The sequence below is a fragment of the Platalea leucorodia genome (assembly GCF_965183815.1).
Source record: "Platalea leucorodia genome assembly, chromosome: Z".
Classification (NCBI taxonomy): Eukaryota; Metazoa; Chordata; class Aves; order Pelecaniformes; family Threskiornithidae; genus Platalea; species Platalea leucorodia.
In genome coordinates, this window is record NC_138858.1 from 55,059,003 (window position 1) to 55,084,208 (window position 25,206).

Sequence of the window (25,206 nt, forward strand, 5' to 3'; positions counted from 1 at the left end):
TGAAGCTCTCAGGAATGAGGGCAAGTCTCGTGGAAGCAGGTAGTTTATGTAAGACTCCTCTTCCAGTCCTGCAATTACTTACGACTCACAGCTTGCATTACAGAAGAGTAAATGTTTAGCCTTCATGGCCACAGAGAAGAGTTTGATGACAAGAATGTTAAACCTCAAAGACCAGAAGGCAAATAAAAAATACCCCAGCATTTGTCTTTTGAAACAAAACAAAGAAAGCCTAGCAGTTTTTAAGCTAGACTGAGTAGTGTTCATTCTTTCTGCTGTGTGTATTTTCTACATCTTCTTCTCAGGCCAGCCAGTTCAACCCTATACCTCAACCACAACATCTGTAGAAAACCACAGGGTTAAAACATATGTATGCAATGGGATGCACCCTTGCTTCTCCATGTAGTGGAACTGGTATGCATGGGCTTGGTTCATGCACAGCCCACCTCTCCTGTGGGGAAGGGCAGTGTCATCCCTTTCCCAGCATCTCCTCACATTTTCTGCAGTGGCACTTACAGTGGGTTTATGTGGCATTTCTAAGACCTGAATTCAAGATAATGTCTAGGTTAAGACTGCTGCAGAAGAGACTCCTGCGTTTTGTCCCCCAGGGTGCCTAAGCATCATGCAGCCAAGCATCTCCAGAAGTAGCCTGTGACTGGTAAATGCAGATGTCCTCGGAAAAAGCCATCTCTGTTAGGAGCAGTCTGAGCACGCGGAAGAGATAGAAACTGCCTTTTGCTCCAGCTGCCAGATGGCAAAGTGCTGTTTGGTCCTGGGCTGGAGGCAAGCTGAGGCATCCAGTGGAAGCTGAGTGGCAAGACTGAGCGCCAAGAAGACTGAGGCCCTTTGGTGGTCTGTGGGCAATTTTGTGCAAAACAAAATTTGGTCAGGTTTACATAAAAATGGCCTCAAGAAAGCCTCAATGCTTGGAGGAAAATGTAAAACAGCAGTGGGGAGTTAAGCCTAGCTCCAGCAACGAAGGCCTTGGTGCAGCACTGACATGCTGTCAGAGGCAGCATCCAGACAGTGGTGTGCTCCCCTGCCCAGCTAAACCTCAGCCCATCCTGCGGTCTGGGGGGCTGGCAGGCGGCTGGCAGGCGGCTGGAGCGGGGGTCCGCTGCCACCAGCAAAGCAGATGTGTTCCTGGGACCTTCCCGCTTGTCAGAGGGAGTTTTCACTGCATCTGCATCCCCACCTCAGCTGTGTGAGTCCGCAACACTGTATGCACTAGGATCTTCTCTGGCTGATGGTATTTTCCCAAGATTTTTAGGTCAAAAAAACTTTTTTATGTTTCTACATTTAAGGGCCTGGAAGCCTTAGTTCTCACTCCAGTATAAAATAATACCTAAGGATGTGAATGACTTTAAACTTCATGACCCTAGAAAATTTGAGGAAGAAGTTCGCTCAACAACAAAGCAACCAATATTCCTTAAAAAAGCTGCATTCCCAGAGTTCTCATGGCATCAGAGTGATGGGAAATCAAATTCACATGTCCCTAATTATTTAACAGCAATTCTTAAAATTCCCGCAGGGTAAGTAATTTGAAACAACCCACAGAGCTATTTCGGCTGTTTCCTGGGGCAAATTTATGTCATAGTTTGGTTAGTTACAATGTTATCAGTTGCCTCGGAAAAACAGGCTATGCTAATACGACCATTACCTAATTCATGCCTGGAGTCTGATCGTGGAGATTTCTAAGCCTTCTAGTGATCCCTTGAATGGCCTCTTTATGACTTTAAACACAGGGACTTTTACTGAGGTAGCTGCCATAGTAAGTAAACAGGAAGGTTTATAAGAATAGCCATTTTTGTTTGGCATCCTACCTTCTACACAACTGCAGACTTGTGTATAAACACACATGACTACTTTTTTACCACTAGACATGAAAACAAAAATTCCCCAATGGACTTCAAGGACGTGCTGGGAGATGTGAATGTGGAGGAGGTGAAGGCACTGGTGGAGCCTGATATCACTGGCATCCAGAGGAGCAAATACTTTTTTCCTGCTTTTCATTATTTATTCTGGTTTTATACCCCTTAGGAAGGCCAGTGGGTGGGGAGCCCACCCTGCTGAAGGTAGTCTGGGCTCTGGGTCCTTTTCTGCTCCTGACTTTGTAGACAGCCTTGGGGCAGGCCATTTCAATCTTCGGTGCCTCAGATTCCTACTCTCTCTGTAAGGTGCTTACACATGGCCTTAGGAGCTGCAGAGGACAAGAGTTGCTGCCGGTGGTTTCCTCTCGAGCAGCAACAGGGTCTCACTGATGTCTGCTACGGCCCCAGGGAAGCACTGGGGCACAGCAGGGGTGAGTCAGGAGGAAGATGGTGTCAGAGACCATCAAACCAGGCAAATTTCCATATGCTCTGTGTGTGCTCTGGCTGGTGGGAAGGACCTTGATGTGGACTGGCTGTATTTTCTGCTTCTGGGCCTGCCCTTGACACGCAGGGCTGGTGCTCCTGGACTCCATCTGGAGCTGGAACATTCCTCTTCTCTGGCGTGCCGCGTGGCAATGCCTCCAGTGACAGGCACATGCCTTTCACATTAAAAGTGCCAGATTGAGCACTTTGGGACTTTAAAAACAGAAAAGAGGTTCCCCAGATCTGTGGCTGCCATGAGCAGATGACAGTGATGGCATCATTTGGTGCCCTGAAGGCCAAGTTGATGCGCTTCCCTCACAGGCTCTCTCTGAATGAAGAGCCCCCAGGGAAAATGTAATTTTTCAACTTGGAGAATCCTGTCTACGTGATCTGAAACCCTCTATGACCAAGGAATCAGGTCTGCTATTTTTCAAGCTCCTCCCATAGTTTGCATGGTGATTTAGGTCGACTGATGAATGGTGCGATCTTGTTGCTGCAGCCCCTGCCCTCCCTCTCCCCTTCCCCTCTTATTTATATTTCCTCTTTGTTGCCACGTCTTAATTTTGGCAGGAATATCTCTGGGACAGGGACCGCAGCTGTACATGTTCCTACAAAGTGTCAGCATACTTGTGAAGATAGTGAAGTAACACAAATAAAGAAGTGGGTGGAAAGAAATACTATTTATTGGTTATTTACATGTGGCAAATAGAAGAGATCAGACAAGGAAATTTTACTGTGCATATGCAAACTTGGCCTGTTTCCTGCTCATAGTTTGAAAACAGCTCACTAACAGAGTTCAAGCTTTGCTCGAAATCTTTTAAATCTCCATGAGACCTAAAAATTGATGCATATGGAAGTTAGGAGCACAAAATCACTGCAGGATCCATCGGTAGTCCCTGGAGGCACTGCATGAGTGTGCTTTGACTGCAGACAGGCTGAACGGTACTTTGGGAACACACCCCTCACTCCATGAGCACTTCGGCTGGATGTCCACAGCAGGAGTGTTGGGCTAGGAGGGAGTTTTTACTTACCAGTTGCAAAATCCCAGAGCAGAAATACTAACTCAGCCTAAACTTTAAATGAAAATTAAAACAAATCCCCTTTGGGATGAGATGGAAATGTCAGCCCAAGAAGGAATCTGTTCTCAGTAAGTTGCAAGCAACCGAAGGAGATACAAGTTGGAATCCAGCCTTGGCTGCACCACACACCATCTGTCAGCCTTGCAGAGCAAAATAAAGGAAAAGCAGAAAGCATGCAATTATCCTCTCCCTCACTGGAGAGCCTAGAGGCCAGAGAAGTGGCTTCTCTTCCCTGATACATTTCTCAAGATGGAAATGACACATACATTTTCCCACACTGGCCACACCATGCATTGCTCTCTCGTCCTACTTGCTCTCCCCTTGGCAAGCAGGGACGCAGACTGCCAGGCTGGGACCTGAGTGAGAAGGCTCTGTTCCCATGGTTAGAGAGATGGGTTTATTAAATCGCAGGAAAAGAACAAGGGAAAGCAGGGGACGTTGAAGTCTCTCCACCAGGCACTGTGCTGGCAAGATGCAGGGGCTTGCTCCTGCCCCTGTGGGCAGCCGAGCACCGCTGGGACTGAGCACTATCAGTCAGGCAAGAGTTCTTCTCTCTCCTTCTCCCCCCTGCCCTTGCACATTTTCATAACCTTGCAAAAGTTTCAGACAACGTCATCTTTAACCTACTGCAGGCAGGGCTTGGGAGCCACGTGAGGGACAGCGAGGGGGACCACACTTGATCAGCACACCAGTCCCATGGCCAATGAGTGGGGAGCTGGACTACACTCCCCTACCGGCCACCCCAAAAGGGGTGCAGGAATGTCTCTCCCCTGGCATTGCATTTTGAAAGATGTGTTTGGCGAGACAGCTAGCTGACTTTGGCAGGCACTACCGGCAGCGTGGTAATTAATTAAAGCACAGTTGAGAAAATTGTAACACAAGCTTACTCCACAGCCAGATCCACAGCTCACTAGCAGAGCAGGGCATCCTGCTCTAGCCCATATCTCTTTATTTGAAGGAGTAGGCAGCTTGCATTTTGCACTGAAAATAAGAAAGCGGGATGATGAGGAATGAATCCTTGTGCTAATCAGTGAGAGAGGACCTTGTCTGCAAGATAAGGCAACCTGGGAACAGAACAGCAAGTCATACCACAGCAATAGAAAGGATAAGCAAGGCAAGATGGCTAAAGGCTACTTTACACAAGGAGGATCCCCTCCTCCTGTTGCCTGTGTGGCACTGAAGGCGGAAGGAGCCTCTCTGCAAAACAGAAAAGAAGGCTGGATGAACAGGTGCCCTGTTTATTGCAGTCACAGCTGCAGCTGCTGCACAGCTCCTTGTATTTCTGTGCCTTCAGCTGAGCTCTTCCAGGTACCAACCACAGTGAAGTTGCATGGATTGTATTGCTAAACAGACACCTAGGCGATTCCTGCTGTCGCTTTTCCCATCACTGCACATTCAGGGAGATTCAGGGTAACTACGACATGCAGACTTCCCTGCAACCGCTGCCCTCACCTGCCTGCATGTCTGCCTCTCTCCAGGCTGCCCCTGCCCCTACTGACAGGTACCTGCGCCCCACGCTCACTGCCAGTGTGGCAAGGCAGGCAATACTGTGCCACAAAAAGGGCTTGTAGATCAGTGTTGGTGGGACAGGCTTGCCACAGGTCACCCTCAAGCCGCTGTACGGCTTGATGCTATGTAGCTCCTTCCTCAGAGCATATCAAAGATGCTCAGCCCAGGATGAGGGGACCTCCACTGCATGTGAAGCTGTTGCTGTAGCCCAATTAGTCATTATGGACACAGGCAGGGAAGAGTCATTTTTTATCCCCAAACTGGAGTTTCATTAAAAATGTCTGGTTTTCACAAAAGGAGATTTTAAAAAATATTTCATTGATATCTTTGAACAAACTTAAAGTAGGAGAAAAGGATTCCTTTTTTGTTTGTTTGTTTGTTTGAACTTATTAGTACAGAAATCACCTGGAAGCTCACTGCAACTTTTTGGATTTAATTTCACTTTTTCTCTTCTGGCGGGGGAAGAGAAAATTTAAATATTTATAGGGAGAGGAAAAGACTTCTAACTTACTTGCATTTCCTAGTCAGAAAGAGAGAAGAACATGTTTTTCGCTTGTTTCTAAGCAGATACTTTTGCTGGAAGACCTCTCCTCCTGTAAGACCTCGCCTGGAAGACCTCTTATCCTTAGCTATCAAATCTTTTATATGAATAGAATTAAAGCAGCACAGGAATTTTCAAAGTTAGTGTTAGTCTCTCTTTCCCCCCTCCCCTTTTGGCCTGTGTTTCAAGCTCTCTTTGGAGCATTGCTGTGGAAATGAAATTTTGGGGTTTATTCTTCTCTTGCTTGCTGTTGTGTGAGGCCAGGCAATTTGCTCGGGGTTTAGCACAGCTGCACCACACAAACCAACACTGCCCACGTTGTGTTGGAGACACTTATGGGCTTGTTTTGACTTTAACCTTCCACATGGTCTGTGGGTGCAAGTCCCAGCCTAGTTATGCAACTCCTGTCTCCATTCCTCCAGACTTACCCCCCCGCCCCCTTGTTAGAAATAATGTATTTTAGCTCTCACTCTGTTACCTTCCACCCACTTTGGAATCCCTGAATACTATAAACCAGGCTCTGTTTTACAGACGGAGCTTTGCTTTCCCCTATAGGACTATGTATTTTACAGAGGAAGCAAAACTCAAATCCAGTTAATGATTGCACTGAAGCACACTGAGATGATGCCATGAAGCTTCTTCTCCATCCAATCTGATTATCTGCAAGGGAAGAAAGTTTTTAAATGTTGGAAAATGTGCTGTGTCAGACTGGTGCAACCGCACATTGTTCAGTGTTCAGGGACACGTTCTGCCTTCACGAAGTCCCATCATCTATTTCAGATTATTTTGCATCTGGGTTTACGACAGACTTAGGCAACTTGTTCAAGATCCGAGAAACCAGAATTATCCCCCCCTGCCTGTCTTTCATCACTTGAAAGTTTTCTTTTAGTGTTTTGTTTTTAATTTTCCTTCTTTGTTTTAAGTGGAGACTTTGCATAACTCTTTCAGATTATGTCTTAAAATGAGGCATGGGCACGAGAAGGAACAAAAAATTACGCAAACAAGCATTTTCAGTGTAACAAATTAGATTTTGTTCCGAGTAGTTTGTAAATCTGCTGCCTGTCCTTGTTATTGATGGGTTTCATGATCTGTATTGGGAATGAACTGAAAGTCTGATTACAGCCCGTGGATTAGCAAAGGTTAGTGGGGGCCAGCAGTCCACCCAGGGCTGGCCTGCCAGGCACTGCCACTGCTCTTTTATACCTGCTTAATCCGATCCTATCAGCACTTAAAACTACACTAGTTGTCTTCCCACAGTCATACTGTAATGTAAGTTCTGCTGCAGTAGCCATGGGTGTAGCTGTGCAAAACAGGAGTCTTCATGCTCTGTTTTACTCTGACTGTGTTGGTAGCATCGCCTGTGATTAAGGTGGCCTGACAGTCTTCATTACGGCGGCTTGCTTTAAATTGTTTGTTCTTTTAGTTTGCCAAATGTTGCCTGGAATTTTCTAGGAAGGATGTCTGAACCTAGATAGAGCCAGGATGATTTCTGGGGGGGAAATTGCACTATAGAGTTTCAACTAAATTAGATCAAGAGAAAATGCATTGTTTAGTCCTCACTTGGGAAAAAAAAAAAGACATGAGAAAATTCTTTGAGAAAATTCTTGCTATTGTTTTGATGAGAGGGTCTCAGACACCGGTCAGAGGATACGCTTGATACTTAGCAAGCTGCAGCGCAAACCATATTTTTCCCTGCTCACACCACCACCATCCTCTGGTGAGGAAGGCTGGTCTCTCTCCTTACCCCCAACCTCCTCACCTCCTGTCCCATGCCGCTGACTCCCACCCTCTCCCACTGCCTCACCCATTGCTTTAGCCCCCCACCCCCCGACCCTGCCACCCCGGTTGTCTCTGTTGGAAAGAAAGTCTCAGCATGATCAGTTTGCACCCTCATTAAATTCTTCCAATGCCTTTTGGCTATAAATAGGGGCTGGCAATGGAGGAACTTGCGTCCTGGGGCAGATGTATTCTCACTTACAGATCTTACTCGTCTTTTAATGAAATCTAATGTTGCAAAGGTGACCCAGTTCTGCTACACTCAACCAACCTCTTATTGAATAGCCTCGCTATTATGAACCAGGTATATTTTAGTCTCCGAAGGTGCCTGGTCTGAGAGGAACCAGTTACCCTCAAAGTGAATCCCACTTGCTTCATGTTGCAAAACCTAGGGAGTCCTCATTCCCTGGGTCACAAGCTTCTCTATGAAGCTGGGCCTTTGACAACACACTGCACAGTGAAATGAAAACTGGTCTTGTTATCAATTTAATATTCCTCTGTTACATGTCCTTACATAACTGATCTTTCACCCAGTGGCCACCTACGCAAGGCTGCTTGCGAACCCTGTTGCTGAGAGGAGGGCAGAGAGAGTTGAAAAGCTCAGAGGCAACTTTGCATTTCTCCAGAGCACAGATGCAATCTCCAGTGAATTGATTTACACTCCAAACTGGTACCCCCTTGAGTGCTGGCAAAACAAGGTTTCGGCGAAGCTTGTCCAAGGGAAGAGCAGCAGGCCCCTTGCAGGCTCTGAACTGAAAATGCAGTTAGCAGCTGGATCCCGGTGCAAAAGCACGGATGAGAAGGGCCATCTTATTCGAGGCACAGCAGAGCTGGGTTGCCAAAGGCAGGGAGGACCGGGGGAGCGCGGCGGGGCGGCGGGCGGGCTGCGCGGGCAGGGCTGGCGAGCACAGCGCGGCGGGGAGAGGGCAGCGCTGGGGCAGACGCGGTGGGCAGAGGAGCCAGGCCCGAGGGCTCACAGCCGAGGGGCCTATGCACGCCGCTGCGGGCGGCCTCGGCCCCGGGCCGGGCGGCGCCGCGCCGCGCCGCGCCGAGCTCCCCCCGGCTCCGGCCCGGGGCGCGGCTCCCCGCGGGCGCGGCTCGCCCCCCACACCGCCCCCCCCGCCCGCGGGCAGCGCCGGCCCCGCCCCGCGGCGCGCGCCCAATGGGTGGGGGGGCTCATTTGCATATTTGCATATTGGCGGGGACATAAGGGCCCGGGCAGGGAGCGGCGGTGGCAGAGGCGCGGTTTGGCTGCCGGTGGTTTACGGGCTGCTACGAGAGTGGTTCATTGCCATTGCATTATTTTTGCGCTACAGTTGTATTTTTTTAAAAAAAAAAAAAAAAACAAAAACAAAAAACAAGAAACCCTCGAACAAACTAATTTTTTTTTTTTTTTTTTCTATTTTTGCACCGAAACTTTTCTGCCGCGGCAGGGGGAGAGGAGGCGAGATGGGGAGGAAGGCGGTTGTGGTCGCCCTCTGCCTCTGCCTGCGCTGGGTGGCCGCTCTCGGCGCGGCTCCGACGGCCGCCGGCGGTAAGTCCCGGCCCGGGGGGGCGGTGCGGGGCCGGGCGGGCGGCCCGGAGGGGGCCCGCGGCGTTTGGGGGGGTGTGGGTGTGCAGGGGAAGCGTCGCCGGTCCGGCGGGAGAGGGGAGCTGGGAGCTTAGCTTTGCAAGGCTCTCCCGCGGCGCTGGGGATGCTGCGGGGCCCGGGTGGCGTGGGATGGCCTTGGGAGGCTCTGGAGAGCCGTGCTGGGGGGACCTGCGCCCTGTTAGGACGGACCCGGAGCCGGTTCCCTGTCCGGAGCGCAGGCACAACCTGCCGGGCTGATGGCACGGGCTGTGGAGGTTTAGGATGTGTTTATTTCCCCCCCGGCCCCCCCCCCCCCCCCCCCGCGGAGTAAGGTGGCTTCCACGAGTCCCTTGCTGGAGGTGGATTGGCACAGCGGTGGGGTCTCTCGGCTCCCTGCAGGGCCAGGGCCCTCCCGTGTGCATGGGACTTGCCCGTCCCATGGGAGCCCTGCATCCCAGCTTCCTACCGCTCTTGGTCCGAATTGTCGAAGGCAAACCTGAGTTTCAGCAGGGTTATGATAATGTGTTTGCGTGTAGTTAATGCCTTTAACGCAGCAAAATCCATTAGGGAAAAAGTGAGCAGAGGGGTATACTCTCAGAGTGTCTGTATATACATATACGACTGTCCTTATGCTACACCTGTTGTACCTGCATTTCTGTATAGGCACCCTACAGGCTAGAGAAAGTGGAACATGTGCAAATATTGACTATTAGATGTTCACTAATACTCTCTCGGTTAATCACAACACAACTGCAGCTTTAATGAGCAAAGAGACTAGTTTTAGGAGACCACTACTTCTCAAACTTAGGTTAGCAGTGCCCTGTCACACTCTTACTTTCTTACACTAATCTCCCGCACATAATGTCCATCTTTAAAAGTCCACAGCCTTAGAAGAAAATGTAGTTGTAGCTCTTAAAGCTACTGTGTGCTACTAAAACGGAATATGGAAACTGCAGCTCTTTTCACTGTGGATGCCTTTGTTATTTCCTTTGTGTTCAAGGAAGCTGAAGGGAAGTATTCAAAAGTAAGGGGATGGGTGCTAGGGCACAGCCAAAGAATGTGTTCTTGCTTTGAATCCAATCTTGTGCCACCAGAGGCAATCAAAAGCAGTTTTCATCACAGTATCCAAGTTTCATACAGTATTTCCATTTCTGTGTACATAACTCTAGGAAATTGTTTATCAAAGGTTCCCTTTTCAAAACAATAGTTCAGGTGCACTGATTCTGGCAAATGCATTGTTATCATGTTTGGCATCCTGTGTCTGATGCGGGCAGTTTAACTTTTGGTTAATATTACAGATGCTGTTTCTTCTTCAAAATTCACATTCTCCACCCAGCTGACCAGTGATAAACAGTTTTCTTCATCAAAATCAGTTGCCAGGTCGACTTGGGCTTCCCATGAAGGAAACTTGAAGCTGAATTCTCTTCATTAAAGCTTGTGTTTGTACTGTGTCAGAATGCTTAAAGTCAGTAGGATGCTTTCAGAATTGATCGGAGTCCCTAACTGAATGGAGTTTCACAAATTGAAGTCCAAAGTGTCATGAGGTTTAAATAGGAAAATGAAAATACTGACTTTTCCCAGTTTCAAAGCTTTTTATTTGCACTTTCTTCTGAGTTCTGCGGTATTCTCTATACCTTGATGTACAGGACAGCTTTTTTAAAATACGAAAACTGAGATTATGTAAATGGAGGTGTGAGAAAAGCATCAGAAAGTTTGCAGAGCATGATAGAATGATGGAGTTTGGCAACGCAGCCTGGAGGCTGTTAGAAAAGCCAGCTCAGGTCTGAAATTGGTGGCTTAATTCTTAATTCCACTCCCTTTTCCAGTTCCCTAAATAATCCCTTTGTAGGTCACCTTGTTAACTGTAAGCACATAGCAGTGGGCAGAAAACTTTATTTTGTAACAGAAGCAGTATTTGCAACTGTGCACTTGGAAGCTTTTGCAGTACAGAACACATGCCTTATACCTCTACCGAACTATGCCTGGGAAAGTGCATGTTTTTTTTAACAAAAGCATGGATTTGTTTTGTGTACACATTTTTATGTCCAGGTCTCCTTCTCTTCAAGGCCTTGTTTAGAAATGGACTTGCATTCTTGTCACTAAAAACTACTTCAGTGTCTCAGTGGGGATGCACTTAAACTTCTATGTATCTAATTTCTGTATCTACATTATGTAAAACCGGTTGCAAGTTCAGGTAAATTTCTGTCCACCTTTCAGAAACATGCTGAAGACTCCCTGTTTCTGGGTTTTCCCTGGTTTAATTAATTTGGGTTAAATTATTATGATGTGTGTGTTAAAACACATCATTAACTAACCAGTGATGAGTGTGTACATTGACTGTCTCTGCATTTCTTTGGCCTTGTGTAAGGCTGTAAGAATGAGACCGAGCTGTTTGACTAGCTCAGTTAGGACATGATTCAAGGAGACTTTTCACTTTAAATCTATGAGGAAAAGGCCTGTGACAAAAGTTTACGTATGACAAAGTTTAGTTCTGAACCTTTTTTTTAATAGGCCAAGATACTTTGAGGTACAAAAGTAGAAGTGGGAAATGCTAGTTTTCTGAAGTGGTATGCTTTGTAGCTTCTCTGCTGCAGTTTTAAAGCATGGTACATAGAGATGTCAGTCTGTGTGGTGAGTGTGTGCATCCTGTTATGTACCTCTGTACTGTATTTCTAAAATTGAATCTGCAGAAGGTGGGAGGTGAGGTGGTACTGCAGCATGTGTGCAGCACAACATGAGGTGCAGGCAAGTTATCTTATGCTCTGAGCCATAGAGAATTTGCAAAGCTAAACTCAGGCAACTTTTGAGGGTAGCTTCTTAATGAGCACATCATTAAGAAGTCTCTAACAAACCCCACCACAGACACTTCCCTCATCCAGAGGGTAATCTTGCTGCTGGGAACTGAGTATATGTGGACATTAGACAATGTGACATTTTTTTTGTGAGCATAAAAGATGCTAACAATTGTTTCTTCTGACTTTCTAATTCCTTATACAGCATAGCTAAATGAGCAGAGTGGCCTTCTGCCATTTCCCTGACTCCTGGGCTGTTACTTTGCAGCTGCTGGTTTCCTGGTGGTAACTGCATCTCAGTGCTCCTATGTCCTTAAGTCTCACCCAAAGATTTTTAGGCTGAAACACAAATATTTGTGAAGCACTTTGCACATCTTCAGTGGTAGGTGCCACTGTACTGCAGTCTTTCTTAAGTTTGGTGCACTTTGCTATGTGCTCCTTTAAGTATGGTGCACTTAGGATTGTAAATTTAGTCTATTACAGGCTTATTTCCAGAAGAGATGTGGTCTGAACTTACGTACAAATTCTGGCATGTGTTTGTAATTGAAAACACACTACAAGACAGGATATAAATTTAATTTAGATTTTGGATGATTATCAGATAGGTTTAATTCAGAAGGGAAATGATATTCAAGTATGAAAGGAAGCACTATTAACTAGTGAGCAGGTGGACTATTCTTGTGAGCCTTCCTGTGCTGGGCAGGAATATCCATAATTGAAAGTCCTTGCATTGTATGCCTTACAGTTGAAGGCTGTTCTTGGTCCTTTCAAGGTTTTACTGATTCACTGCTGAGTGAAAAGTTATAGTTGATACTTAACCAGTCAGCCTTTGTGTCTTTTCTTTTTCTGGCTAAAAAGTAAATAGTGTAAGTCTAAACATTTGTTTCAGAAAGGGGTCATGTACTCTCAGTTTGTGAGAAAATGAAATTTTGAATGTGCGAAAATGTAAAGGGCAACTTCTGAGAAAGATCAGCATTTGGTTAGTTTGGCAAATTTTGCTTTCAGTAGATGAAGTCTTACATTCACCATTATGTGAATGCTTCTACTGGTTTGAAGAAAGGTGTTTTTCATGAACTTTATCCCTTCTTTAGAGGGAAGGAGGCAGGAAGGGGGGCCCTCAGTGCAATTATCCTGGATTAGCTAGCCAGCCTTGCATAGTCAAGGTCAAAACCTAAAGCTGAGCACTGCCTCTGTTCAGTGAACAGTTCTTGTTACTTCCCTGAATATGCTTTGCTTTTGGCAGGTGAGAAGTCCTGATGAACGCAGGCAATGTTAAGCCGTTGATTGCAGATGACGTCAGTCTCTCCGAGGCTCGTACACGAGCATTTGTTACCAGCATGCACGCTGGTTTTACACCTCACACAAGAGGTTAGACCCCGATTTCTGTGTCCTTCCAAGCACAGAAGGAACCTTCCTGACTTTGTACAGTTACCTGAGGGCTCAGTGAGGTCGGGCATAAGTCAGTACCCTGCTGAGTATGGTAGCTTGAATGAGAAGACCAGAAAAACTAAATTTTAAAAAAATTAATAGTTCATTATTTATTGCCTCTGAGTGATGCAGCACAACTTTATGGAGAAATGCAAATCTACAGTTATCATAGGAAACCTCTAATGCAATGGGAAGAGCAGTGGAGTAGAAATCTGTTTTGCGCATCTGGCATGAGGTCCTCACCGTGTCCCTTTGCATTCTCTACGGTGGCTTGGAGCCATTCATTAATGTGTGTTTAGGAGTTTGTGAAAGCTTGGGGGTCATGATGCCAGGAAACACAACACGGAGCAGGACACAGTTGGCCTGAGTTCAGCTGCACTTCGAAAACAGGCAATCAAAATTTGCTAAATGCAAGTTGCCAAAGTAGGGCCCGGTTTTTGAAAAGCATTGGTGTTTAAGCCCACAGTTAATTACAGGGTCTGCTGGATAGAGAAGTACTTAAGTGTTGAATCAGATGTAAAAAGAGGAGGCATTTAAGTTTCTTCCCAGACAAAGGAAGTAGTGAGCATGAAGCCTAAAGTCGCTTCTCTGCCTTGGCAGGAACAAAAGGAAAACTTATGTTTTCGAGCTGGAAGCTGGGGGGAGTTCTATAAGAAGCAATCTTTTCAGGCGATTGCATGCTTTGTTACCACCAGTACATGATCTTCATGTCCTGTGTGCCCCCGTATTCAAAATAGCTTCAGGCAAAGGAAGATTTTTTTTCTGCAGTGTTGCTTATCAGATGATCTGAAAAAATACTGCCTACAAAACATGGGCTTCTGCTTTGCTAGTTCAGTTTCCTTAATGGGTGTCTGATCTTCTCACCTGCTGTTTTTCTCTGTTGGTAGAAAGTTAAAACTAGCATTTTGTAAAACAGGGGTGACTTTGCAGCTCTTATTTATAATGCACTGCAGCTACTGGGTGCTATAAAGAGCCTTGGTAGGCAGTGGTTATTGATGAAGTGATGTGGAAGGTGCACCACCAAAATATGTAATAGTGTGGTAGGAACTTGCTGCTTTTTTGCATGTACTGTCTATGGCTGTCCTGTGCAGTTTTCTCCACTGCTGTGGTAATTCACAAGTTTTCTGTTAGTAATGTAATGGGGGAAATACTGACTCCTGAAAGGAATTCATACCTCTATAACAGCTGGCCAGATTCTCACTGTTTTAGCAGGACCTTGGAGGGGGAGCAATTTTTACCCTTTGATTTCCTCTTTATATGGCCATAGGGGTGCAAAAGGAGCGCTGTAGGAAATGAAAAACACATGTCCCATTTCTTTACTGTTCCTGATATCTCTCCAACATTGTACCTGTGACTTCTGAACTGTTTGTCCTAATGCTCCTAAAACACTGCTGTATGTTTCTTGTGCTCTTGCATAGCAGAAGCTGAGACCAATTTTGAAGGAATTGAGAGCAAGTTTTCCTTACGGACGCCTGCAGAGCCCGATGAGGATGTCTGCTACCTGGTTCCTGGGCAGGTGGATAGCCTGGCACAGTGCAACTTCAACCATACCAGTAAAACCTTTGTGGTGATCCATGGGTGGACGGTAAGCAGAAAGGGGAGGAATCTCCCTTTTAACCACTCTCCTGATAAACTGTGCTAGATACATCAGCTGAGGTGTCTACACAGCACGGATAATACTAAGATATCTCCTTTTTTAATTAAAAAAACTCAACAGGTGACAGGAATGTATGAAAGTTGGGTCCCGAAGCTGGTGGATGCTCTGTACAAGAGGGAACCTGATTCAAATGTCGTTGTGGTGGACTGGCTAGTTCGAGCTCAGCAGCACTACCCCGTGTCTGCTGCGTACACTAAGCTGGTGGGAAAGGATGTTGCTATGTTTATTGACTGGATGGAGGTAAGACATATAGTCATGTCTCACATTGTACATAATCTCCTAGGAGACACAACAGCAATGATGCAGCTGTGTTAATCATCTCCTGTTGGGTAGATGGAGTTAAGCTGTTGCAGACAGTACTTTTGCTGGACTGGTAAAATCCTAGCTTTAATTTAACGGTTATCTCTTACACAAGGAGGTCTTTTATAGTGCATTCCAGAAACTTCACCTTGTGGTCTGTGGAGCCCTGCGAGGCCACAGTATTTCTGAAGGCTCTGTGAGAGGTAGCTAGGAAAGACTGGTTTCTATATATTATACAGCAGCCAGCCCTTGGGAAACAGAAGTCTGCTCTGCCTTTGGGAAATATTTAAGAGATCCAGAAACTGGTGGGGAGGGAGTGGCTGAAAACCTTTGACAGAATACACAGCCCTGTGTTCTGTCCTTCATTCTGCATTTCTTTCTGCTTAGATTTTTGCCTTAAGTTAGTTAACTCAAGTGACCTAGTATGGCAAAAAATTATGTTAATTGTATTTAGTGTTTCTTCTATTGTTCATGGCTCAAAGAGAAATCTCAGTGTTTACAAAACATTTTCCCTTGTGTCTTCAAATGTTTTCCCATTTGACTGACTTTAAAGAAATTGCTCTCTTCTGCAGGAACAATTCAATTATCCTCTCAACAATGTCCACTTGCTGGGGTACAGTCTAGGTGCTCATGCTGCTGGGATTGCTGGGAGCCTGACCAAGAAGAAGGTGAACAGAATTACTGGTAAGAAAACCTGTAGTTGTAGAGTGAAGAGTCCTTGCTCTTCCATGCTGAAATATTATGTTCCTCTGGAAAATTACCAGAGTAATTGTTGCTTGTTGGCATTACTTAGGTTATAGGTTAATTCTTTATTGAATCAGCAGGGCTGATATTTCTGCAGTAGAACTAAAAAGGTTATGAAAAGAACAACAAAGGTGGTGGGTGAGAAGCCTTGATCTGCTTCTGCACAATAAATGAGTGAGTAGGCAGGGAATCATTTGCCATGAAAGGAGACCAGTTAAGGGGGATGTGGTCGAGACTGGCCAAATCCATGGCTTGCAGAAGGTCACAGTATCTCTTGAAGCACAAGAACTTCAGCTGGTTGTCTTTGTCCAAGCGATCATACCTTGCAGCAGGTGGGAGCTCTTCAAAAAGAACAGGCTCCTGCAGTGGGTGTAGTAGCTGCAGAGCTCTTTGCCATGGGATGCTGTGGATGCAAGAAGTTTATATGGGCTCAAAGGGAGACTGGACAGATAATCAGAAGAGATCAACAGTGGGTTACTAAAAATTAATCCTAACAGGCTCAAGTAATATTCTAGGCTGAAGATAACACTTGAAGTTTTGAGAAGGGGAGGGAAGTGTACATATGCTTGCCCTGTTCCTATGCATGCTTAAATGTCTGCTTAGGGTGATTTTTGGTGGCTGAGAAGTGTGCTAGACAAGGCAGAGTGCACGGCCACTGTGGGGCTGGTTTACAGCCCAGCACCTGGAGAGCTGAGCCCCTAGCACTGATCTCAGTGACAAAAGAAATACCAACATCAGCAAATGAGGCTAAGAAAATCACTCATCTGTGGTGTCTTTGCTGCTGAGAGAGCTTGGGAGCGGCATTCAAGGGAGCCTAGCTCCCTTCCTCCTCGCACCCTTTGCCCTTTCACCTGAGCCTGGCTGTGATCCCAGATCCACAGACATGCTGGGGGTGGGCTAGGCAGCAGTTGCATCAGGAAAGGCTGACTCCTGAGAGGTGGCAGATTAAAATCAGGAGGCCAAAGCACTAGTCCCTTTACCCTTCCTTTCTCTCAGCTGCAGCTTTGTTGCTTTCACTGAGGCTACCAAATCACTCATATACCAGTAGCCCTCTGTTATGCCCCCACAGTTGCCCTCAGTGCCCAGGATGAACCTTTCCCTGGGAAAGCGGCATCACCTTTGAGCACAGGGAGCAATGGGATGTGGTCCCTGACGCCCTCACAGCACGGGAAGGCAGCTCAGACTGGGTGAGGCTAACCAGGGGTGGGCAACCCAGGTGCCTGTCCCCAGCTGAGGGCTGCAGAAAAGACATGTCCCTTCAGCCATCTCTCAAGTAGCTGTCTGGATTCAAGAGATAGTACTTGTTCACTGGCAGAATAGTTCTGGGTGTTTTTGATGTGAGTGTTGCTGCAGCTTGACAGTTTACCATAATAATCTCCTTCCCCTTAGGCAAGTAGAGAGTGAAGCTCTTGTTTGTTTCCCACTCGTTCCCCTAGCAGGGAGTTAGCAGCAAGACATTTTCCACACTTCAGACACTTTGAATAGAAATTTTACAATTCCTCTGTTTCTTGACAAGAGAGGAAGACATTGAGAAAATATTTACTAGCTTGTTTCTTACATACACTGGAAATGCTACAGCTGTGAGGAAGTTATCTGGGGTTCTTTACATATGTTTACATACACCTTATTTTTTAAACAGTGACAGCATTTCAAGGTAGTGTATTTGGTTCTCCTGTATACATGAATGCTGCTTAAATGATCCCATTGTAATGTCTGCAGTGATACTGACACCATATGCAATACTGCATCCCAATGTGGTAGCTGAGTTGGGCATTCGTTATCACTGTCAATGTCTTTGGCAGACAATAATCTCATTTTTTCTTTGTGGTTTGCCCCATAAAGGGCTGGATCCAGCTGGTCCTACATTTGAGTATGCTGATGCCCTTACCCGCCTCTCCCCGGATGATGCTGACTTTGTGGATGTCCTACACACCTACACTCGAGGCTCTCCAGACCGCAGCATTGGGATCCAGAAGCCTGTTGGACACATCGATATTTATCCTAATGGTGGAGGTTTCCAGCCAGGTTGCAACCTGGGAGAAGCACTCCGTCTGATTGCTGAAAAAGGCTTTGCAGGTGAGGCTGCTCTGAAACAAACAGTATAACATCCGAAGGAAGATCTCCAATAGCCTGCAGGTTTCCTGCAAGCAAAGGTCTCTTTGAGAGGCACAGGAACTTTTCTTTTAAGTGCTTTTAGAAGTCACCCTATAAAGACCAGCTCTGGCATAGTGGACTGTGCCTGTTGACAGCATTACTTAGGGGTTTATATCATTATATGCATGTGTGTATACATATGACATGTTTTATTTCTTTCCAGATGTGGATCAGCTGGTGAAATGCTCTCATGAACGATCCATCCACCTCTTCATTGACTCCCTCCTCTATGAAGAAAAGCCCAGCATGGCCTACCGCTGCAACACAAAGGAGGCCTTTGAGAAGGGTCTCTGCCTGAGCTGCCGGAAGAACCGCTGCAACAATTTGGGTTACAAGGTCAACAGAGTGAGAACGAAGAGAAACACCAAAATGTACTTGAAGACCCGTGCTCAGATGCCCTATAAAGGTAGGTCCTGTGTGCTTAATGGTGAGCAAGACTGGTACTTCTGCTCATCTGTGTGTCAGGGTGAGTGCACACTGCAGATGACAATATTGCTGCTTTCGTGCCTGTGGTGAGCAGGGGTGAAGCTTGCCTGCAGTTTGCCATTAAGTGCAAGCTAAAGTGCAGTCTTGGAAAAACAGTGTCCTCTTACTCAAGGTGTGGAGGTGGGGGGTAGAATACAAAAAAGAAGGTATTTTGTAACAAGTTTCTAAGTATCAAAATTAGGAGGATTTACTCTGTGGCCCAGTCACTTGGAACAACTGAGTCTTCCAAATTCTTTCAGTATTTTTCATCCAAATGAATTTGTCCTATTGCTGGGAAAATAATCAACAGAGCTCAGCCTGATGAGCAACTTCTTTAAAGATGTGCAGCCATCAGACGTGTGCCTTTCGTAGTGCCTTTGCCAGAGGAGCACCAGCCCTTGTTAAAATATCACAGCACTTCTTGATTCCCATTACCACAGTGGTAGGTCTGAGAAGGATGTTGCCAGAAAGAAAGGGAAGGCTTTCAGCTAGGGAAATGGCTTCCGAGTTTGATTTTATTACTTTTTTTCCTCCATGGCTTTGACTGTGCCACATGGTATGCTCATTGTGTGCATTATGTGATGGACCAGCAATCAGAGGGCACATTCCTGCAGTGTTAGAACAGCTGCAGAACTAGTGTTTTGTTGGCATTTGGTGCTTAATCTGCAGTGTCAGTGGGTTGAATTTTTTTCACCAAGGTTCCTGTATGAGGAGGGCACAGCTCACTTGTTTCAAGTCAAGGACGGCAAGTCTTACACATTTATAATAGGTTTGAAGGGGATACTGCAGACTGGAGTTATTATAGTGGCAGTTAACTTGAATGCAGAGCTTAGCTGCAAGAACTGCAAAGGTGTTTTTTTAATCGTGATTCCCTTGAATCCTAATCTTTCCCTCCTCACAAAAATAGTTCCCTGGATAGCAGTAGCTGCAGGGAACTAAACTCCTCAGTTTCCTGGCATGTTCCAGCCTAGGATTTTGCATGAAGTTTTTTTGGGTGGTTTTGTCACCAGCAGTCTCTTTGGAGGCTGAGTTTTTTCCTAATGGCCTTTTCTTTTGTGTTCTTCCAGTCTTTCATTACCAGGTCAAGATCCATTTCTTTGGAAAGACTAATACAACCAAGACAAACCAGCCATTCCTGATCTCTCTCTATGGCACTCTAGATGAGAGTGAGAACATTGCTTTCACACTGTGAGTAGCTACAGAAACAACTGCAATGTACTGTTGAGTCTACCTAAATCTGTTAAAGCCCCGGCTAAAAAACTTGTTCTGGCTCCAGCTATAGAAGTCTTAGAATCCCAGAATCTGCTCGCGTTCTTGATCAAGGGAACACATCCACTGCTGACGCTAATGATCTAAGCTCTATCGGAGCTGCTCTTGATAAGAGATCTGGAATATGGAAGTGTCAAGTCTGACCTGTGGCTCAGCCTAATAAGAATTTTTCTGGTGTGGCAGATTTCTTGTTTTCTTCTGTTTTCAGTATCTTTATGCCATGTTCCAGCTGTCTTAAAGCTCCTTAAAAGGAGACTGCAACCTAGAGTTAATTGTCTGATGGGTCTGTGCAGAAGCTGAGGGAGACATGGGATTTGCTTCCACAGCTCTGCAAATAAGCAGAAGTGTGTGCTTGCATCCCTGCACCTGGGCTGGCAGCGAATGGGGCTGGAAAGTACCAAAGTCTGTTTCTTACTCTGGGGAACCTAAACTGTTCCTGGCTGGTGCTTGTCTGGCTTCTCTGAGAGCCACCAGCACTGGAGAAGACACCCCTTGCCTGGCAGTCTGTCCCAGGGTTTTACCAGCCTTGCTGCAGAAAGCTTTTGGTTGTGCATCTACAAAAGCTTAAGGTTTTTTTTTTCCTTATTCCATCCATCAGAACTATGGAGAAGGTTGCTTCCTTCTCTGAAGTACATAAAGTCCTGGTTCTGTGTTTTCCCCTTAGTTTTCTTTCTGTCTAACAGTTCCCATTTTTTTGTTTCTTTTTCCTTATTTCCCTCCCACAGGCCTGAAGTCTCCTCAAACAAGACCTTCTCCTTCCTGATTTACACAGAAGTGGACATTGGTGACCTGCTTATGCTGAAGCTGCAGTGGGAGAAAGACACCTTCTTCAGCTGGTCAGACTGGTGGACTCCTTTTACATTTGACATCCAGAGAGTCAGAGTGAAGTCAGGAGAAACTCAGAAAAAGTAACTTGTTTTGATTGTTATAAGCTATATTAGTTTTAATTGACAGTGTTTCCTGATTCCTGGTATCTCGCAGGGCGGGACAAAACATGGAAAGCAGTTAGAAGTGGGTGCAGCACTGATAATCAGGGCTCCAATGGCACCAAACTGGTATTTCTGTCAGCCAGGTTCAGTTGTTTGCTTCTGCTGGGATCTGCAATCTGTAGTTTTACTTCCACGATTCATTTGCGTACTACTGTCTCATGTGCCTCAGGTTAGCTACTATACGCAGGAGACTGTCTCCATGAACCAGCATCTCTCATTGTATTTGCAGTTCTCCTCTTTTCTCTTGCTGGACATTTGCACAGGTTTTCTTGTGAAGAGCATGCTTAGAAGGAGACTTTTAGAAACACTTCAAAAAGTGTATTCGCACAAGAAATCATTGCTTCATTAAGCTGGATTTTCTTAGGAGCTGGGAATACCCGAATGGTGGGTGAAAACTGAAACACATGACTTGCAGGACATTGCTAATGTATGAATGTTAAAACAGCAATGTTTGAACAGAACTGCTTTGACCTGAATCTTTTGAAATACTCATATTCATTAGACATGAGATCTGTTAGCAGAATATGGACCCAGAAGAGAGTATGCATGTCATATGTACAGTATTGTGAATAACATGTTCCTCCTTTGAATAAACAAGGCAGTCACTTTATCAAAGAACAGTTATCAGAGCTGAACAAATAGAGGGGTGGGGAAAGTACTGATAAATAGAAAAGCAGCTGCTCAGGTTTGCTGGAATTGGCAACCTACTTCATTTGCAAACATTTAAGGGAGTAAGGTGTTCTTCCAAGATCATTCACCTGACAAAAAAGTCACACAAGGACTGGTGTAAATAAAGATCCAAGAGACTTTGAGATAGAGCTTCTGCTCTCTTAGCCACAAGAGGATTTTATGCAAAGGACCAGCTTATGGCTAAGGTTTGAGGCCCATGCATAATGCATTTACCAGCTTTTCTTGCACAGTATTTCTTTTGTCACAGAATTCTCTTTCAAAAATAACTTTCTACCATGGTTGTAAAGTAGTAGTGCCCCACACAACAAAGTAAAAGACTGCTTCAAAGCACCAGTCCTGTTCCTATGATTAAAAGGAGACATCTGGCTCAGTTGTGTTTGTCTGATATTTATTCCACAGGGTGGTGTTCTGTTCTCGAGATGGCACCTCGCGTCTCAGTAAGGGAGAAGAGGCAGCAATATTTGTGAAATGCTTGGAGCAGCCCGTCAACAGGAAGAGAGGAGGGTATGAGTGATCACTATTGTTTTTGGGTTGGGGGAGGCTTGAGTGGTAGCAGGAGGATCTAATAAAAGTTCCTAATTTCATTGACTTCTGCACTAGTCTCCTCAAGGCTTTGGAGGCATCTCAACTCTGACTAGCCTGAGGTTTGCTTATGGCAGCTTTGGCAGTTTGGTTTTCTGCTAACCATCTCCTTGTGAGGTTGTTAGCATGCCTGAAAAGCAAGTACAAGTCACTGCTTCTCACATTCACATGGTGGCCCAGTATAAATGACTCTTAGAGAGGGTTTCCAGACAAGACACTACCAGACATCTATCTAAAGATGCCCTACATTTACCCTTAATTGAAGAACATCCAAACATCCATACACATGAATCTGTCCAGAGCCCTCCCTCCTCACTGGCCAGCAGCAGATTTGGAGGCTGGTACAGAAACTGAGCAGGCATATGCAGGTGCTTTCCCTGGCATACTGCTTTCTGCTGGCAACTGCCAGGTGAGTGACTTCCCGAGATTTGCACCTCTTGCTTGGATCAGAGGTTGAGTGTTTGTGGTGCACTTTAATCTCTTGATCAATAATTTTTCTGACACAGAGTAAACTTTCAAATGTGGAGCCAGATTTATTTGGACTGTATCCACTGAAGTTTGAGCTGGAGAAGTGGTTATATTTATTTTAATGCAATTGCTGTGTGTGAAAGGTCTCATGGGGACACTTCTAGACTGAGATCTAGTTCTGCATAAAAAGGCATGTGTGCTGACCTTCACTCTAGGGCAATGACCTGGGGAGGCCTTGAGAGCTCTGTGTGTGTATCGGATGTGTAAAATAAAGCAGCAGCCAGGAAAAGCCCAAGCACATAATTTATTTTCCTGTTAGGTAGTATTTTTTTATCTTAAGACTCAAAAATAAGACAAAAAGGAACAAGTATCTTATGTCTTCCTCTTCACCTTATCTGTCTTTTTTTTTTTTTTTTTTCCCCTCCCACAGTGCCAAGAAAGCCTCTAAAGAAAATTCTGCTCATGAATCTGCTTAAGTGATACGAATGAAGATTTTTCTGCACTGGGGAGGAGGAGAGTCTGTTCATCCCCATGGACTGGATGTTCAGAACCAAATATATAGAAATATTTATCCGCTGCTGGCTTTTTGCCTGCTATTCCTAGCTATCTTAGGAGACTTCTTGTAAGGAAGTCTCAGCATACAAAGTTACTAACCATAAAAATACATTATCTAAATAGTTAAAAACAAAAAGAAACCCGCAAAACAACTTGCCAAAGGCTTGAGTGCTGGGAAGGAATAAGTAATTTTGCTTAATCATGGTGCCTTGTGACAAGGTTTCTTGACATTAAATCCTCTATAGCAATTTTCTAGTATTTATTGAAAAGAAGCAAAGCCCTGCACCTGGCTTTTCTTTCTTTTCAGGAGTCTTCTGAAACTGGACAGGGTTTTTTTTTCTGGCTTGGCTAACTGAATTTTCAGACAGTTCAGTGGCTAGAGTTCATTGTCTTCAAGTGTGTGTTTAGCAAATGAGTAGATTTCTCGTGAAAAAACACCTTTGCTGTGTGTATTACTAAAAGGTGTCAGGGACTGACTTAATATGGGGATGAATTTTCTAGTTTGTGGTTATGAATGTGTTTTGCTGGGGGTAGATGCCAGTGCTGCTTAGCAATAGGTATGATCTGTTGAGCTATATACTTCTGTGCAGCTTACCCTGGAATAAATAGCAGTTGTAGAAGAAGACAGCAATACTAGTGTCCTATGCAGACATTCAACTTTCAATCTGTGCTTTCATTCCTTGAAAAGGAAACCATCTAGCCTCCAACACTGTGTGAATAAGGAACTGCAAAGGAATTGAGCTACTAGAAACTGCAGGAAACAGATTCCCCCCTGCCACTTGCTTGCATCCCATATGCCAAAGATGTGACAGTTTCTCTGCTCTTTGACACCAAATATCAGTCATGCAGCTGAGTGGCTGCTGTATGCAGTCGTCAGTGCAAGTGAATCCACTTGACAGGTGACAAGCTCATGCTTCCCTGTACTGGAGTTGTGACTGCCAGTGGCCCACCTTGGTTTGTTGCTTGGCTGTGATACAGTGCTAGATCGTAGAAGCTGTTTGGTTTTCTGACATTTTGGAATTGGTGGAATTCGGCAAAGAGCAGGAGCTGTTACAGTTAAAAGGAGCCTGATTGTGTGATGCACAGGAATGAACGCTCTGAAAAAAACACTTGAATTAGACATGCTGCAAGTTGCCAAAAATAGATATATTGAAGGCATTCTGCTTCCCCTTTAAGTAACATGTAATTTTTCTAGTGCTCTGAAAGGTTCGGTAGCCCTCTTTTAGCTTTCTAGAAGATAAACGAGATACTGGGGAGGCAGAAGGGCTTGAAGGTAGACACTTGGAGAAGTGTAACGTGAGCTATTGATACTGGTTTTTGTAGTCTCTTCCTGCATGCGCAAGACAGTGCGGAGGTGGTGATTTCTCCAATATAATCCCATCCTGAAAGCAAAACCAACATGTATGCGTTTATGTGCACAGTTTGTTTTTTTCCAGCTGTGGCTGCTAGTATATTTGGGGATAAAAGTCTTAAACAGTGCAATATGTTGGAATATTAATAACTCTGAAATTTCTCACATTTGATTTCCTAACCCTTAAACTACAGCAGAGATGTGATGAGTCACTGAGGGTGGGGTTGAGTATTGAGCCATTGCATTTGAGACCTCTAAAAATAAATATAATGATTTGTTCCCTATAGACTTCCCATTTTGTTGCAATTTTCTCTAAGAGTTAAGTTCTTTGGAAATGAAGTGTCTGAACAGGTGTGCTCTTAATACAGGATCAAATACAAACACATACAAACTTGGATACAAAATAGTGAAGGTTCTTGTACATGAGGACACATGATTAGCTTTGGATGTTATTTATTAGCTGTAAATAAGATATTTATGTGTGTAAAGGTAGTTTGTATATATTGCTAAAGTTGGTGACAGTTGCTAATACAGTTGTGTGGTATTAATCCTGTATATAGCTTTCAGAGAGATTTTTATCAACAAACCACTTACACTGCATTATTTCCTATGTGGTTAATACATTTTTTTAAAAAAGAAAGCTCCTCTGTTTTGTACAGAATGGAAACCTATGGTTTTAATAAAATTCTCAAACTGATGCCAAGGTCAATATTTTCCTTTTGATGAAACAATCTGCTGTGTATCTTTTATGTGAAGGCCACAGCCTTTTACTTGGATTCTGGGGTGAAAAGATGGGGTAAGACTTTTTTTTTTTAAAGCAATGTGTGATCTTTTCTGTTTCCTTTTGGGCAATGTAAAAATGATGTATCAAGACATCAATGAATCACTATGTGCCAGCAAGTAGCTGGTCACCTGCAGTTTGTGATTTTTAAGTTA

The 25,206-nt window shown here is 45.0% G+C and overlaps 1 protein-coding gene across 2 annotated transcripts; it reads left to right on the forward strand.

Annotated features, from left to right (window-relative positions):
- Window positions 1-8,503: 8,503 nt before the first annotated feature.
- Window positions 8,504-24,967, forward strand: LPL (lipoprotein lipase). Of its 2 annotated transcripts, none has more exons than XM_082336771.1 (10): window positions 8,504-8,790; window positions 14,465-14,631; window positions 14,764-14,943; window positions 15,576-15,687; window positions 17,590-17,823; window positions 18,065-18,307; window positions 19,434-19,554; window positions 20,361-20,543; window positions 21,714-21,818; window positions 22,795-24,967. In XM_082336771.1, exons 1-10 carry the CDS (start codon window positions 8,706-8,708, stop codon window positions 22,838-22,840), a joined length of 1,476 nt encoding a protein of 491 aa, XP_082192897.1. In that variant the 5' UTR covers window positions 8,504-8,705; the 3' UTR covers window positions 22,841-24,967. The 2 variants fall into 2 exon arrangements, with proteins under 2 accessions (XP_082192897.1, XP_082192896.1); XM_082336770.1 differs by having other exon boundaries at window positions 8,568-8,790; window positions 14,468-14,631.
- The last annotated feature ends 239 nt before the right edge of the window (window positions 24,968-25,206 follow it).